This window comes from Myotis nattereri (assembly GCF_964212035.1).
Source record: "Myotis nattereri genome assembly, chromosome: 11".
NCBI classification, from domain to species: domain Eukaryota; kingdom Metazoa; phylum Chordata; class Mammalia; order Chiroptera; family Vespertilionidae; genus Myotis; species Myotis nattereri.
The window spans coordinates 47004504-47022762 of NC_138086.1; the positions used below are offsets into that span (position 1 = coordinate 47004504).

At 38.3% G+C, this 18259-nt stretch overlaps 2 protein-coding genes across 2 annotated transcripts in view; one reads left to right on the top strand and one right to left on the bottom strand.

Annotated features, from left to right (window-relative positions):
• PPP1R9A (protein phosphatase 1 regulatory subunit 9A) overlaps positions 1-18259 on the top strand; it is a 241769-nt gene that overhangs the window by 81637 nt on the left and 141873 nt on the right. The window lies entirely within an intron of this gene.
• Positions 5431-5892, bottom strand: LOC308526711 (uncharacterized protein C14orf119-like; the record flags this gene model as incomplete). Its single annotated transcript, XM_081101902.1, has 1 exon — positions 5431-5892. The coding sequence occupies one exon, from the start codon at positions 5890-5892 to the stop codon at positions 5431-5433; it is 462 nt and encodes a 153-aa protein (XP_080958028.1).

Below are 18259 nucleotides of genomic sequence, written 5' to 3' on the forward strand. Positions count from 1 at the left end.
AGCTGCCATCACGGCCACGTCCACCGCCCAGCGTCGCTCCTCCACCTCCATGGCCCCTGCCCCGTGAACCTCCACGCTCACAGCCCCTGCCCCGCCTCCACCGCCCCGCGACATCCACCCTTGCTGCCCCCGCCCCGCCACGTTCCTCCACCGCAGCCACCCCACAAAGCTCTCGGCTGACAGCCCCCAACCCACGAGGCTCCTCGGCCTCAAGCCCTGCAAAGCTCCATACTCACAGCCCGCCCCGCGCCGCTGCCTCACGCCCACCGCCCCTGCCCCGCGCGCCTCTGCTTCAGCCGCCCTGGAAGCTCCAGGCTCACAGCCCGCTGCCCCGCGAGGCTCCTCAGCCTCCGCAGGCCGCCGTGAGAGCCGGACCGGTCCGGTCCTTCGGTCATTTGGGCTCACAGCTCCCTCCTCCGCCGCCGCACCGTGGGTGGACGGGGCCCACAGCTCCCACTCCCTCAGCTCCCTAGCCTGCTGTTCGGTCGTCTGTCCGGTCGTGACGGCACCTGGCTTTTTATATATATTAGGATATTCAGTGTCATTGCACATCTCACTATGCAGTAATCTAGATAAGTTTTTCTTAGCATTCATGTGACGGGACAAGTACTAGATCACCGTAGAGATGGGGAAAGAAGAGAGTCCACCTGGCTAAGACTATGGAGCATGGGCGACGAGAATCAAGGAAAGGGGTCTTTTGCTAATGTTGAGAAAAATAATGCTTTCCACTGCCCTTAGAATAAGCTTATACGTTTTACTCTAATATACTTGTCACATAAAGAACATCCTGTTTAATACCTACAAATGCCATAGACAGACGTTCCCGGGACAGAAATGAAACACCTATAGAAGTCGTTTGTATCAGGCCTGCACTGATCTGACAGCCCTCTTTGAGCGGAGCCTGCAGCAGGAAGATGGCTTTACTGACCAAACGTTGTGGCTTCACTCTTGAGGCCGTGCTTGGACAAACAACCAGGTCAGTGTGAACAGTCTATTTGCGGGTTGGCCTCAGAAGAAATTCTCAGAGGTTATTTTTTAAAAAGCCAAGGAAAACAGAGCTCCTGTTTTTGGTGTGTGTGTCACAACTGAGCCTCTCTGTTTGAAGAGCTTCGTTTCATATTTTTGCCTCTTGGAGTGTAAGCTATAGACTATAACCTAGACACTGTAGCATTGATAAAATGTTAATGTACAGAGGCCCTGTGTGTTCTCTGCACCACAGACTTTCCTCGCTTACACTGCTTTGCCACACATCTTTTTCACAGGGTGAGGAAGTGTTTCACAGATGGCCAAGCCAGATTTTAAAAGACGGTGTGAAAACATCAGTTGAAATTTATTATTGTTATTATTATATTTGTTGTTAGTAACTCCTACATGAATGGAACTTTCTAGTATTCTGGAAATGTAAGCAGGTTTTGAGTCCATTGGAACTAGGCCAGATTTTGACTTAGAAAATATAAATCATGAAAAAAATTAGGAAAATTATGATTGAGATAATCGGTATCAGGCAATAGCTTATGTTAAAATTCTAAGCAATTTGATAGAATGCATACTAAAATGATAATCAACTGTTCAATTATCAGTGAATAAACGGAGCCCAAAGGCCTGTTTAGTCGTAAGAAATTACAGAAGTTATGTGTGTAAAGTGAAATAGGTTGTTTTCCTCTTAATAAGTTCAGTAAAGTACAATTAGGTATAGCAGACTTTTTAACACTCTACTGCTGAAATTATTATAATTAATTTTTAAGTGAGAGTTTTCTTAACAAGTCTCAGGGAAGAAAAACATATTTGGAAGCATGACATTTTTATCCTACTTATTAGTTATTTGCTTTTGGGAAAGTTATTTAGACATGTGTTTGATTTCTTATTTCTGGTGAATATTTTACTGAATCAGAGCTAACATAATTACCATAGTAGTTGTTTATTTGCTGTATTGTGATTGTTACATGTCCTATAATTTTTGTTACAGTTTTAAGGTGACAGTCGGCCTATCCTAAGCATCGTGGCTGGTATAGGAACTGGGGAGACTATGGTCATGATAGTGCAGGAGTGGCGTCACAGTCATATGTCCCTTCTCAGACTCTTCTTTATTTCCTATCTCTGACTCTGTCCTTTAGTTAGAATTTTAAGTTTCTTTAGGGAGCACTTTAGGTTTCTTCTATGCTGTACACAGTGTCTAGCCCTGTGCTGGAGCTCTTTTTCCAAGTGTCATGCTTTAGTGTTCAAATCCAACGGAGTATTGGGCAGATGTTTGAGAGCACCAATTTCCTCATCTGTGAAATAGAGATAATAGCATATGTCTCAAGACAAGTGGTCAGATCCAAGTGAGATAATATTTAGAAAATGTGTTTTCCAAATAAAAGCGTTATTCAGATGTTATTTACCTTAACTCAGTGTTGAGTCAGTAAATTGAATTGAACTGTTAACCTTTTTGCAACTAGTAGTACTCTAGATAGCCGGTAGGTGCTATTCCACTTAAGTTCCCCTACCGTAGTCGGAGGAAAAACTGTATATTTTAATATGTTTCATTGAAAACATTTGTTTTTAATTTCACAGATTGAGATTAGGGAATGAGGCTGGCATATACTTCTAGATACTCAATTTCCTAGAGGCAAATACTTTGTACTCAGACTAGCAGAGTTCTCTTGTCCAAGTGTCAGGTCTGAACTTCTTATTACTGTAATGACAACAAAAGAGAGAAGGTGGCAACCCAAAGGACAAAGAATAATTCTGGATGTCTACCTACGTTGTTGGCCGATCCAACAACGAAATAGTAAACTTTGGTAAGTCAGACCCACTTAAACTCTCGTCTTTCCTTTAGAATGTAAAAAATATGTGTTTTATTTACTTCCAGTTTATCCAGGAGTGGTTTTCCAGATATTTAACAATAAGTATGGCATAGGCACCAAATTGTTAGGGTTGGAACAGTGTACTGGGGGACACACTGTTCTACTAGCGATTTAGGTCTTTAGTTGTGGAATTGTGGGAATTTAGGGTAGGTTCAGGCCAAGGGGACTGGGCTTGTGTGGGAGGGTGGCAGCGCTGCTGGCCAAGTAGGACAGAAATCTGTATGTAACTATTGAATATTTTCCTGAATATGTATATCCAAACGGGATTCATTATACCTAATTTTAAATTCAATTGTACAGTACTTGTTCTTTTCTTCTTTAATCAGCTGTGGATGATAGTTGCAGGTATTACTTAATATGACATTAGTTGCCTTTTAAAGAAGGTATATGTAAAATGTTAGTTTTCTCAGAACTTATATTGTTATTTATTAAAGCTATTTAAAGAAACCTTATTTTGAATTCCTTCATAAAATGATTTTAATTTAACTTATATAATATTGAACTTTTATTTGTTACGTTGGTCATAAAAGCGGTTCTAAGAAAGCATAGATAATATAGTTTTAGAAGGTATAATTTACATGTATTCAAAGATTTGGGAAAAGAACCAGGATGGTCCAATTCATGTGTGGCCAGTCACCCAGCTGGTAAATGTCAGAGCCAGAACGTCTGATGCGTTTCCTGTTATTCTACTGTACCTTGTTTGTATTAGAAGCAGTGACACTCTCTCCTCTGTCTTCTTCAGATCAGTTTGGCAGCAATTATGATATATGGCCTTTCAGATATGTAGCATGAAAGATACTGTTTCCATTTGAAATATGGGGTAACTGAGGTCCAGTATTCCTCGGTTCCTGATCTGTTTAATTTCTCTGTTCACACTTGTCACTTTCCCTGCATAGCCAGCCAAAGGTATCCTCTATATTCTCTTGGTTGGTTAAAGTCACAGTGAGAGTTAATAGACGGCGCAGACCTATGGACTCCTCAAATATGCATGTTGTGGGCTGTATGACTAGGAAGAGAAAATTTGTTACTTGCATTTTTGCTAAGGCATACTCATTTTTGTTTGTTTTGTTGGTAATGGAATGAAAAAAAAAAAAAAGTGATTCAGGGACACAAGCTCACTCAGAAGATTTACTCCTCAAACTCACTTTAGGATTAGCAGAACAGCTTGAATCCCTTCCCCATTCTACCCATACCTAAATCTTATCCCTTAAGACACAAACCAAGTGATACCTCTTTCTCTTGAGAGTATATATGACCTAAAATGGGAAATTGGGCTGAAGAACAACAAAATGGGGAAAATCTGAACCTAGAAGTTCTGTTTTTAAGGAGAATCTTTATTTTTAAGTGTATAGCCTGCATTACCTGGAAAATTGTCATGATCTAATCAGACTGAGTTCTTTTAGTACTCTTAAGAAAAATCTGCTTTTATTGCAAAATATAGCATACACAAAAGTGTATAAAAATTGTGCATTATGTAAAATTATGAATAATTATAAAATTAACACCCATGTACCCACCTCCCACATGACTCAATCGAATATTTTCATTACCTCAGAAGTCGTTCTAGTTTTAGGTAACCACTGTCTCTGACTTTAATGGTAATAAGCACTTCATTGTTTTTCAAATGAAATTATTTTTTAACTTTTATATGTATTTCTAAAAGTTCACTTTACTCTTTACTTTTTTCCTATTTTTAAGTACATATTCAAGTCCTTTGTTTACTTTTTTATTCTGCGGGCTATATTTTTTTTATCAGTTTGTGGAATTTCTGCATAGCTTTTGACTGGAAACCTATTGTTACTTACATGGTTACAGTGCCTTGTTTCACTCTCTACCATGTCTTTTTTTTTTTTTTATTCCAAAGATTCATTCTTTATTTTGATACAAAAAAATAAACCCTTCAACCTCTAAAGAATGTCACTTTTTTTCATATTGTTATAGAGCAAACTTACAGAATATCTTCTAACAGCTCCAAGGATATCACATATGCTTTTGGAAAAAGTCATTACTATTTGGATTCAAACACACATCAGTGTGGAGGAAGGAATAATTATCTCCCTCTTCTGATTTTTCCATAATTTTTTCTAAATCATCACAGGAAAGCTAGTGGTTAGGATGTCACATAATTATGCCTGACTCTGCTAAGGGAGGTGAAACCAGACATCTGAATCCAGCTAAATATAAAAACGTGACCTTTTATTGCTCTTCTCTCCTGCTTCTGGAGTAGGAAGGTTCTACTTTATATCCCCATGGGCCAACAGTAGGCTTGAGTTATGTGTAGGTGCCTTTTGGTTATAGTTGCAAAAGAAGCTATTAAATTCTTGAGGGATTGACATCTCCTGGAAAGAAGTAAGCTAGAGGCAGACTGCTACTCTGGATTTGCTTAGATGGAAAACATTTACACTAGTAGTCCAGTGGATGTGCTGTAAACATTGAAATAACTAGGCCTGTACTAGTCAGCAAGCTCAGTCAGTGAATCAGGATACCATCCCCAGAACTTTAAGTGGCACATCTGAAGTTCTCACTGTAGAGTTGTGGCTTCTGCTCCATCAACTATGGTTGGCTTCTCTGATTTTATTGCCTATCAGTCTTTACCAGCTGTAGCAGCCACTGCTTGGTAAAACTTTGCCATGAAGTCTGGCTCACTGACCTCCAGCTGCCTGACAAATTCATTGCGCTCCTCCTCAGCCCAACCTCGAAACCACTGATCCCAAAGACGTAGTTGGCACTCAAAGATACAAGGTGGTCGGTTGGCTCCAGACACACTAAGCTGCTCCAGACCTTCTAGCAATGGCTGTAATTTTCCTGGCACTGCTTTAGTTACCAGGTCTTGTAGGAAACATTCACGCTGGGGACCTGGCCAACTGGCAAACCAGTGAAGAATACACTTCATTTCCTGGGAAGTGATGTGAGACATTGGGGGAAGGGAAGAGTTAATAGAATTGCCTGGCACTGAGGGTAAGAGAGAAGGGAAGGATAGCTGCATCGAAGATGATGATTCCAGTGGCATCCCCCCCTTTCCTCTCACAGGGCACCGAGAGACCATCAGAGTACTTAGGCTCCAACTATTGCCACCGCTTCCATGTTTCCTGAAAACCCTACGCAAGGCCCTCTACCATGTCTTTTCACTCTTTATTATGTTTTTGGTTGAACAACCATTTATTATTTTTAATTTAGTCATGTTTATCAATTATTTCCTTTATGGTTAAAGCTTTTAGCATACTGTTTTTTTAAAAAAATATTTGTATTGATTTCAGAGAGGAAGGGAGAAGGGGAGAGAGAGAGAAACATCAATGATGAGAGAGAATCATTGATCGGCTGCCTCCCTCATGCCCCACACTGGGGATTGAGCCCGCAACCCAGGCATGTGCCCTTGACCAGAATCGAACCCGGGACCTTTCAGTCCGCAGGTCAACGCTCTATCCACTGAGCCAAGCCGGCTAGGGCAGCATACTGTTTAAGAAATATTTTCCTCTCCCAAGATTATGGACCCATTCTCCTATATTTAAAAAGCTTTATAGTTTGTCTTTTACACTAAGGCCTGAAAATTTACTTGAAGTTTTTTTTTTAAGTTCTTTTTTTTGGGGGGGGGGTGGTATGAGGGAAGGATTCAATTTAATTGCCCCCCCCCATCCCTCATGGATATGTAATTGTCCCAACATTGTTTATTGAAAAGACTTTCCTTTCTGGACTTTCATGAAGTGCTACTTTTGTCCTAAATCAACTCTTTGTATATTATGGATCTGTTTCTAAGTTCTTTAGTGTGTCCTAGTTGTCTTTTGTGTTTGTGTTGTTGTACCAGTACTGTGCTATCTTTTATTTATTTTAATTTAGAGAGGGAGAGGGATGGGAAGGAATGGAGGGGGAGAGAGACATTGATTTGTTGTCTCACTTATTTATGCATTCATTGGTTGCTTTGTCTATGTGCCCTGACCGGGGATTGAACCTTCAACCTTGGTGTATCCAAACGATGCTCTAGCCAACTGAACTGCCCAGTTAATAATAATTCATATCCAATAGAATTTTTCATTTTATTCTTCTGCAAGATTGCCTTGTTTTTTCTTGTCCTTTTGCATTTTACATTTTACAATTAGCTAGTCAATTTCCACACAGACTGTTGTAATTTTAGGCTGTGATTACATTGACTTTATAGAACAATCTGAGGAAAAGTTGACCCTTTAATCCATATAAATGGTGTATCTCTTTACTTATCTGTCTTAAATGTCTCAATAAAATTTTATAAAACTTAGATGTTTATGTCTCTTCTTAGATGGATTTCTATTTAGCAATGTTTCTGATGTACAAAATTAAAATAAAAACTAGTATATATAGCAGCAACAAACAAAATAAATATTTAAAAGATAAAATTTACAAAAACATTTGTTCTAAATAGAGGCAGTCCTCGGATGACGTTGGACTCGACTTACGTTGTTTCGTGGTTACGTCGCCATCTCCCACTTATTTATAAAAAATCAAAAAGTTCCGCCATTTTGACGTATGTACATATGTGCTTTATGTTTTTTATTACTTATTTACCACAAGTAAAGGTCAGGAATTGTTATCTTTCTTTTAAATGTTTTTTACTGTTTCACTTCATTACCGCTGTGTATGTGCTCCATGTGAGTGACGTAGGTGCTTATGTAGGTGGGTTCCGACTTATGGTGATAATTGTGTTACGTCGCCGTAGGAACGGATCTCCCACGTAACCCGAGGACCTACTGTATATTTCAACTTAAGGTATAAATTTACCACCTTATTTTGTGCTTTCAACTCCTAAAGTTTGTGCTATTTGATTCTACCAAGATAGTAGTGTACCACTTACCCACCAGTTTTGTACAGTTGTATCAATTAATCAGAATTATGATATATTCTAACTTGAGAAGTAAGAGGTATTTTATTTTACAGTGTTAATGGCATTACTATATATTCTTACAAATAATCACTTACTCCTTCTAACAGTCTACAAGTGCAGCATTTTGGTTCCTGTTGTATAGCAGATGAAACTTAAATGTAGGGATGTTAATTAGTTTGCCCATTGTCACAGGGCTAGAGAGTTGTGAGCACCTTGATCTGAACCAGGTTGTGTCTAGCACCAATGTCCATGATGTTTTCACTTTTAAAAAATGTTTTTATTGATCTGAGAAAAAGAGGAAGGGAGAGAAAGATAGAAACACCCATGAGAGAGAAACATGTATGGGCTGCCTCCTGCACACAGCCCACTGGGGATTGCAACTGGGGCATGTGCCCTAACCGGGATTCAAACCAATGACGTCTTAGTGCGTAGGTTGGCACTCAACCATTGAGTCACACCGGCTGGGCGATGTTTTCACTTTTAACATTTTATCACATAGCAGTGACTCCAGAAGAGCACAGCATTTCAGAATAGGATGGTAATTGATTATGATAATTAGAAAGCTGAAGCATCAAAACACTAATTAATATTCATTTTATGTTGTTTCACTAAGCAAGAGAGAAGATAATGCATTTTGGGAAGATTTCCATTCAATACATTAACATAAAAGTTTAAATAAGCTTGTTGAGCTTTATGATTCAAATTAATTCAAATTTTTTTTTCCTGTAGAAGGTAAGACGTATAAAGCATAAATATAGTACTCATTAATGTTATCTGTTAATGTAGAAACATGTTTTATAGTTAAGAACTCCACTTTTTACATAAAGCTCAATTCTTTAGGATAGAAAAATGTGAAATGTTAGCTTATATTTATATATCTTTTCTCCTTCTGTCAGTGGCTGCCACCTTGCCAAATCCGTGGGAGTTTTATGATCTGTTATCCTCTGAGATCTGTGGATTCATTTAACATTTTGCTGTGATTTTATTGGTTTTGGAATGAAGAACTAAAATCTGACTATAGTTCACTATTCATATAACAAGATTTAAGGATGCTTAGTTTTTAAAAGTTCCTTTGGTCCCATTAGATTTATTTCTGTTTGACTAATGAGTAGATGGAGGGAAAACATTCAAACAGTGCATATGGTTTCTAGAGGTTGTTTTAATAAAATAAAAAAAAATCAGGTCTAGTCAATGAAAGCTTTCAGAAAATGATTTTATGAAAAACTCACATTCTTTTAAATCAAGAGCAGTTTCCCCTCTCCCCCCACCAAACCTAAAAGTCAGTCGGACCGCTTTTTTTCCCTTATTCTCTGTCTTCATTTTTGTCAGTTTCTTTAAAATATGTCTTAGCTGTGTGGAGACTTGCCTGAGAGCTGTTTCCTGCTGAGGTAGAGGTCAGTAAAATGATAGCTGGAAAAACTCCATATTGTCTACCATGAGGGCTAGGATAGAATAAAAGAAAATTTAGTAAATGCTGTTGTCATTTACAAGGGGTCACGATATAGATTTAAACCATTGCAATCAACTATTTATTTAATTATTAGAATAGTCTGGAAGTTTAAGTTTAAAAGTGTGTATAAACTTAAGGGAATTTTAAATGGAACAAGTAGAATAGAAAATTTAGTGTTTTGCATAATAAAACCAAGTATTAGCTCATGAAAATTTAGTATCGGTTCCACAGACACTTTGTTACGTCAAATAGTGTATATCAAGGTTAATTCAGGAAACAGAAACATTGTCTTAAGCTGGAAGATATTTAATGCAGGTAATATAGGTGCTTATAAAATGGATTGAAGATGTAAAAATGGGTTTTAGGCTGTTCCTTGTAGAATGACTTCCAGAGAAACTAGAACTGACCACCCCCTAAGAGCTGCTTACCCCTGAGGCTGTTGCTGGAGCTCTGAATTTACTAACACATTCCCGGGGCTGGTAACCCACTGATCAGCAAGCCAGAATTAAACTGCTGCTGCTGTGGTCACAATTGCCTCTTGACACCCAGAAAATTGGAAAGTGCCACTATAAGCACCGCTGTACAAAACCTCACATTTCTTTGTCTTGGTTTGCAGTTGAAACATCCAAAATTGCACAGGAAAATGGCCTTTGCTTGACTTTTGTTTTTATCATCTTAGATAAGTTGCTTCCATCTGCAGAACTAATTCTCACCCAGAATTTTAAGTATAAGAGAAATGTTCTTAGTTTATTGACCTGTCCAACTGTCTAGATGGAGGGAAGAAGGACAGATGAGAATCAGTGAAAATTCTCCAAGTCAGTTCACCCTTTCATTTCTCAGCACTCACACATACTCTCCCACTCATGCTCAGGTTTCCAAGCAACACTAGTGGCAGAACCATGCAGCTGTCACTCTTATACAGGAAATGAGCTCACTTCTCCCCCAGAGGGGTTAGAACAAAGTAACTTTACCCAGTGAATGGACTTTCTTATCCAGTAGAGATTCATACTGAAGTATTTGTGTGTTATATGGGGTTTGCTTTACAGTATTTGGGTGTGTGTGGGGGGGGGGGGGATTGGGAGGGAGAGAGATGAGGTAAAATTAGCAAAAATGTTGATAATTATTGAGACTAGATTATGGGTACATAGTGATCTATTACTTTTCTCTATTTTTGTATACGTTTGAAAATTCCAATAACTACAAAAATTAAGAATATATAGCCCTGGCCAGGTGGCTCAGTCAGATGGAGAATCATCCCGTACCCCCAAAGGTTGTGGGTAGTATAAATACCAAAACAATCTATCTATATAAAAGCCTAAGTGACTGTCGCAACAGAAACAACTGAACCGACGACCGAACAGGCTGCGTGGGGCGACCAGGCCAGCAGGGGGGTTAGTGTGGGGCGACCAAATGACTGAGCAGCAGGTTGTGTGGGGCAACCAGGCCGGCAGGGGAGGGCAGTTAGGGGTGATCAGGTCAGCAGGCAGAGGCAGTTAGGGGTGATCAGGCTGGCAGGAGGGCTAGTTAGGGGCGATCAGGCAGGCAGGCAGATGAGCAGTTAGGAGCCAGTGGTCCTGGATTGTGAGAAGAATGTCCAGCAGTCGGGCATCCCTGAGAGGTCCCAGATTGGAGAGGGTTCAGGCTGGGCTGAGGGGACCCCTCCCCATGCATGAATTTCATGCACTGGGCCTCTAGTCAAACATAAAACAAAGACATTACAACAATCCATGCCTAGGCACATCATATTCAAACTGCTAAAAACCAAAGGCAAAGAGAAAGTCTTGAAGTAAACCAGAGGGGAAAATTACCTTAGCAATGGAGGAATAATGGTTCCTTGGTGGATGTAGAAGCAAAGTTACATATATTTAATGACATGTGTTTAGCAATTTAACAAGGATGTTTTAAATGCTTGCTAAATGTAATGTGTTATAAAAGGTAATGCAGGCTAAAATAAGGTCTAATATCCTCTCTCTTCCCTAATCAAGTAGTTAAAATAGGAGAAAGTAAGAAAATAATAATAATAATACACATATTTTAAAGTTATCACAAGTGAGGTACCAAAGCAGTGTTACAGGGGACTTAGGGAAGGAAAACAGTGTGGCTGGGTGGGTCAGGACCCAATAGTTAATAGTCAACTTCCTTTTCTTTGCCCTTAGGAGTTGACCCCAAACTTGACCTTCAGACATTGCTTTAAATTTTCATTTGCCTTTCACTTCCATTTCACTGTGAAAATAGTGACAATAAGAACTTCGACCTCTAAGTTCATCCCCACCCTTCTCCTCATGCCACATCCAGTTTTCAGGAGGCACTTCTCATTTTCTGCGGAAAGTGTTAACATACGCTTCTCCTCTGTTTCTGTGGTTACCACCTCAACCCTGGCCTGTCTTGTATGACTTTTTTTCTCCCAATACTGTCTTTCCGGCGTCCTCCACATTCTCCATGAAACGGACTAGCCCTGTCTCTCCCATGCTTAAACCCTTCTGTGCTTCCCACATCGCCTACAGAATGAAATCTGCCTCTTTAGCCCATCCTTCCAGGGCCTGCACATTCTGCCCCACTCTGTACTTTGTGATTTCTGAGAGGAGGTACTCCATGAAATAGTTTCCAAACTTACTTGACAGAAATATCCATTGAGAGTCTCCTGGGCCTCTAATGTTTAGCAGAGTGCAGCTTGGGAAGTGCTGGGACTGCATGAAGAATGTGCACTTAGGGGGATGGGGACAGGAGGGAGAGCATGACTAAAGTCATCTCATAGTAACGAGCACGGAGCGGGGCCAGCTGTGCATGAGGTCATGACATGTATTCGTACACGATTCTCAAAAGGCGGATTTCTTCTCCAAGATTTTTAGGAGTGATCCTCTGTGTCTGTTTATAATCTGAAAGACTCTGTCATGCAGAAAAACTAGGAGGGAAAACCTTTCCGCTCTTACTCTCCAGGGAAAGGAGATTTTAGCCATGTTTTTGGAAACTTGCATCGGCAGGATTTAAAGCTTTCCAGAGAGCTCAGTTTTATTTCACCTGCAGTTATATTTCATTTTAACAATATGAGTGTAGGATTATTTGGCAAATTTGAGAAGAAGAGTGTGTTTTCATTTCTCAGAAATATTTGCGCTACTTTTTATAGCCTCTCTAAAACAGTATTTACACTTTTCCAGTTGTCATCCTAAAATATGTATGTGTAGTTGATGATGTTTCTATCACTAAAGCTGTGTTCATTGAGTATTCATTTATTGAAATTTCTTGTTACTGGAAATATTTTGCTTTACTGGAATAGGGGTAATTGAGTACTAATTGTCCTGTCCTTACAGATTAGTAATCACTCTGAAGTGACTTGTGACACATCAAAAATATCAATTACAGTTTATTATATAATATATTGTTTTAGTTATTATATATGGTGATTTAAAAGTTCATTGTTCCTTTAAACTGTTTTCAGGACCTGGGCTGGAGGGCCCGTTTGAGGGACTGACCATTGACACTGGGTTTTGCAAATGAAAATGTTAACTTTCCATAGGATCTGCATGTAGTTAGAAGGCAAAATGCATGGCAAGTCATGTGGTACATCCTTGGGAACAGAAGACTATTTGTAGGCGTCACCTATAGGTGGGGAGAGGGTCCTCATATCCTCATACCATTCTGTGCCCGACCTCATCTGGGTACTGGCCTGGGTGTGGCAGGGCTGGTGGGTAGGGTCCCCTGGGCTTGTAGGGAAGGCAGGTAGCCAGGAGCTCCTGGTCTAGTTGTACATGAAATATACCTATTTAAACTAAAGTTAAAGCATCTAACTTTAGTTTTATGCCATCTTAAGTATTGACTTTTCAGAAGAGGTAGAATTAGGAGTGGAGAAGGGGAAAAAAGTTTAGCAATGCCATGATACAAACACATCATGACAGTGAAAAAGGTCTCTTTATGAAAATTTGGCTTAAAACCCTGAAATTCCTGCTGTCCTACTGCTTTTTGAAACTGATATTTTTTATTAGAAGAGTCAAAAGGCATGTCTCTTTAGGTAGAGAACTTTGCTACATGAAATGAATTTAAGAATGCTATTTTATAGTCCATTTTTAGTCTCATCAAATGAAAATATCCAATGTTGTTACAGCCATGCTTTATTTATGGTGCCTTGAAAAATAAACCATTCACTGTGATTCACTTAAGTTTTAGATCATTGGCAGTGTGTCGTTTTATTATGTGATCTCTAAATATCTCTGCCTGTGCAACCTCCATATTTTTCACAAGTGTATAATAATGGGAACCTCATGATGTTCTGACATAAAGCAAAACTTCTTATTGATGTTGAATTTAGTCAGTAAATTGGCTAATGTTATTTTCATGATCATGACAGAGAGAAAGCTATCAAGCTACGAAAATAGAACGCTTCTAAAAGCATTATTCACATGTTGAAATAAATTCCAAGCAGTCCTAGACTTTTAGCTGACAACTCTCCATTTGGAATTATTATGTTTCTGATATATATATAAAAGTATATTTTTGCTGAAAAATATTCCATTAAGACAGATTTTAGATATTCTGTCTGCTATACAATTTCGCTAACTTAGAACCAATTTTTCAAATGTTCTCCCTTCAAAGCTGGAGACATGGGAATGTTGCTACTGTGCGGTCACAGGAACACGTTATAAAAAATGAGACTGCTAAATTAAATCTTCTTCACTTTTTAAAACTACATAATCATATTCCTATGTGATATTTCCATCACTTAAGGGAATGAGATTTCAAATTACATTCTAGGGAGACCTAAGTTCCCCTCGAGTTCTCCTTCACTGGAGGTGTGTGCATGCTATCAGGTAATTAATGCTGCCTCATTAGGATAATACAGGAAGAGCAGCAAGACTTACTTCTGCCTTCAGTAATTGCGCTGAGTAGAAACAGGCACGTTCCACGAAATAAATACCTTTGCTGTCTATATGGTTACAACACTTCGGACAGTAATAGATAACATACAGCACAAATGAGTGGGAAACTGGGAAGTGATGTACTCCTCTGATAATAAACTGTTCACACGTCATTTCCAGACGTGGGCTGCACTTTCTACATTCCACAGGCCGCCCCAGTCATTTGCTCTCTACTCCTAATTCTGCCTTTTGTCTTAATAACTCTCCCCAGTTCTGTCCTGAAATACTAAGCCTCCTAGTCACTAATTTGCAAAGGTTTTGAAGTAGATCAGAGGTAAGATTTAAGTGGATCATTCTTTAGCTTGACCGAGATATAAATTCCACTTATCTCAGAAGAAAAATAACACATTACATGAATTTGACCGGAAAGGAGAAACACCCAAAGAAGCCCTAGAGTTGAGTGAGGGAGAGGAAATGAGGCCATTACTGTTTTCTTAGTTGTTTGTAGTTAATTTCTGGTCACTGTCCCCCAGGGCCTGTTGTAAACTGCTTCCTCTCTCCTTAAATCCTGAAAGCCACACTTTATCCATCATTCTCACCTCCTGTTTACTGAAAAGATTGAGGCCACCTGAGTGACTTTCCTCTCCTTCCTTCTCTTCTACCTTAGCTGTCGCCCTTCATCAGCACTCCTGTTCTGTTTTATTGTCTTTCCTACTGAGTGAAAGCGAAGTTTAGAAGAAACTGTGTGAGCATTTTGCCCCTGCATTTTGAAAGATAAGGAATGCAATGCCCATTTTCTGTTTTTAACTTACAGGGTTTTAATGAGTCTAAAAGAGGAAAATGAATATGAGAGTGGCTTAAATTATACAGGGTGGTACAATAAGTAAGCTGTTGTTGTTAACAATCTTTTCCATTATTTGAGCTGGATATAGTTTGATTCAGTTTTTGTTAATGGCATAGATTTGGTTTAAAAGCCTGCAGCAAAACTTGAGTGGGTTCCGTAAAGAGCAAGAATGATAAAAAGAGAAAATTAGTTCTAAAGTAAAATTGAAAATGCTTGGGACTTTATTTTGTCCTTATAAAATTAGGTAAGTTGACTAACTCCTTAAACTATTATTACATTGACACATACTATACTTTCTCTTCAATAATTAAATGGAGAAAATGGTCTTAAATTGCAGCTACAGAGAATAGTTAATTACTAGTATAATTTCGGAATAAAAGTGTTATAAATTAACAGGCTACTAAAAGAAGCTGTAGAGTTCTTAGCATGGTGTATCATTAAGATTGGGTAACATTTCTATTAAATCTTTCAGATATGTTTTCTAAAAGCTGGTAACCTAATAACCTCTTGCCTCACCTGTAGCCATTTGTACTCTACTTTTTTATAACATCAGAGTTTGGAGCAGCATATGAAGCACTTTTTGTCCCTCTTTTGTTCTATTTAACATTTTTCCAACTACGCACGTTTTTCTAAAATCTAAGATGCCTCCACAGATGAGGATTCTCTGCTGTGGATTCCAGATTATGGGGACATCAGCTATTGTTTATTTGCGACTGACTTTTCACCTTCTTTTGCATACCAATTTGAAATGGCTTTTTTCTAAAGAATCTATCATCTTTGACTAAATTAGATAGAAATAAAAGACCAGGGATCCTCAAATTAAAAAAAAAAAGCAAACAAACATTCAGATCTGTTGACCCTGCAATTCCAAAATTATTTCTAAATGCTTATTACCAACTTGGTTGATCAAGTCTTCTTTCCTTCCTTCGCAGATAAACAGTGACCTGCAGCCATCTATGGCCGCTGAGCTAAATGTACTGTGATATTTGTAATGGAAAGCTTTGTGTCTACCTTGGTTTTAGTACGGCCTCTCTCCTGGAGTTGTTGATTTCAACAATGGAGTATTCAGGAGAGCAGAGCTGGACTAGTTAGAGCCCTCCAGGTGGTGTGTAACACACCATTGCTGGCAGCCACTGAGAGGTTTTCCACATTTACCTCTACTGGAGTTAGAGTCCTTCCAGCCTCAAGATTAAAGTCAGCCTGTCATCTTTGTGTATTATTTTTAATGGCCTTTCCCTTCTATAGTACAACTTATAGTAGGGACTATTAAGTCAATGTTTTGAACAAATGCTTTAAAGTACATTTTTTAGTTGTTGTATACCAAATCAGTCACAGAGAGCCATCAACATAGTTCCAGTCCTTAATGACACAATCTTTAACTCTCGTTTCCAACTCACTGTAAACCTTTCCTTTTTCAGAAATCCCCTTCTTGAGCCATAATCGCTTTAGTTCTCCAGGATCTTTTTGTGCCTGTTGTGAATGAGCTCATTGTTCTTTCACAGTAAAGAATGTTTCTGATACTGCTTTGTGGTAAATATAGTTGAGTGCCCTAGTGGACATTCTTGTTGAGCCCCAAAAGTCTATTCTGAGTACACTGTCTCTCAGACTCTACGTTTGCTGAAATGCAAGGAGGAGAGTTTGAAGAATTTACCCAACCTGACTAGGCTATTTTAGATGTCTTCAGTTTTCCTGTTGGATTTGCACTAACTGTTGCCAGCTATGGAAATCAGTTCATTGGGGAACACTTCATCTCTTTTGCATTGTATGAGGCATATATTTAAGGGGACAGACACATTGTTGAGGCAGTTTTATTCTTTTAGGCTTTGGCAGTTAGAAGTTATCCATATAGAAGATATTTGTAGGTTTTTTAAAAAAAATGTATGCTGAAGGCTAAACAGATGCAACAAAATATAAGTAGAAAGGCATGCTGGTTAATAATTATTTCCTATTTTTCCTTAGAATAGAGTTTTATTTTATGATCAAATTAAAATAAGACTTTAGTTATATTTTCCCAGATTTAATTTTTTTAAAAGGTACAGCTGTTAATAGAATAAGAAAGACTTCATTATGTTTTTAATTCCTCATTTAGCTTTACATAAAACAAAATGTATATTCAATCATAGTACAAAAAGTTTAACATAAAAACAGCTGTAGTGCAAATGTTGACCTTTGTTTTTCTTAGACCAAGATGATAAAAATTCAGGAGCATTTTCCTACTTAGTAGTTAGCATCCATTAGATCTGTCTTATGACTACTTGTATTATAACCCCTTCATTTATCAATTTTAAAGCACTCATTCAAATAAATTATGTGACTGGCAGGATTTTAAGATAAATAACTAACTTGAGAAACTTGGATGTGAAAGATTAAAAAAAATATTATGCAAGAAATACAATAATAGAAATTATTAGAGCAGTTTATTCTACATAATCGTTTCTCTACTTTTTAAAAAAAAAAAAAACCAAAACCTCTGGAACAAACTTTATCCATGATTTCCAACTTGTATGTGTGTGGTGGGTGAATGTAAGAGTTTTGCAAATCCCAGCCTTCACTATACGTTGAATTAATAATTGGTGACTTACATATGTACTGCTGTTTTCCATATGTATTTAGAAGAAATCCTATTCAATGAGATGTGAATTTATTTATATGGTTATCAAATTCATAGTAGCTCTTTGGTCATTCTATGCCTTTTTCAGTCAGTTGATGCTAAAATTGCATCTACTATCATGTGATGAATCTGTGAAAATGATTTTGAAAATGAATGACCAGACTCTTGCTGTTGTATCTCTGGCTTTAGAGGGCATATGTAGGCACTCGTGGGACTGTCATAGTTTGGTAGAGAATTTTGAGCCTTTGCTGAGAATGGCTCTTTGGTTTGGCCTCCTAACTGATGATCACACCTTTATTTGGGTGATATTGTCGACTTGTGTGCATAATGCTTTCATTTTGTGTTTCTATTAAGCTCCTCCTAGAAAACTGCTTATAGAGTTTATCCTGTCTGTTCTCACCTCATGATCAGATGTCACCTTTCCTAGAAGCCCTGAGCACTGACACTCCTTTCAGAACAAAAATTTTTCAAGCATTACTATAGTGACCCCTTGCTTTTAACATGGGCCCTGTTTGCCTTTTCATTTTCATCAATGAATTTTTGTTTTGCTCAGAGTAGTTTAAGTATATATCAGCCTATGTCATCTTACTGACTCTTAATTCTTTTTGCTTTTAGTATGTCTAATCCCTTGTGAATGATTGCAAATTAAACAAAGCAATAGCAGTTCAAAAAACTTTAACAAAACTTTTTTTTTCTAAAAATGGTGGTGTTTAATGTCTCTGAAAATTCTGCACTGAGCATTTTCTATAGGTATCAGCATTCAAAAAACTTTGCAGTAGGTTTTAATTTTCTTAATTGTTTTCCTG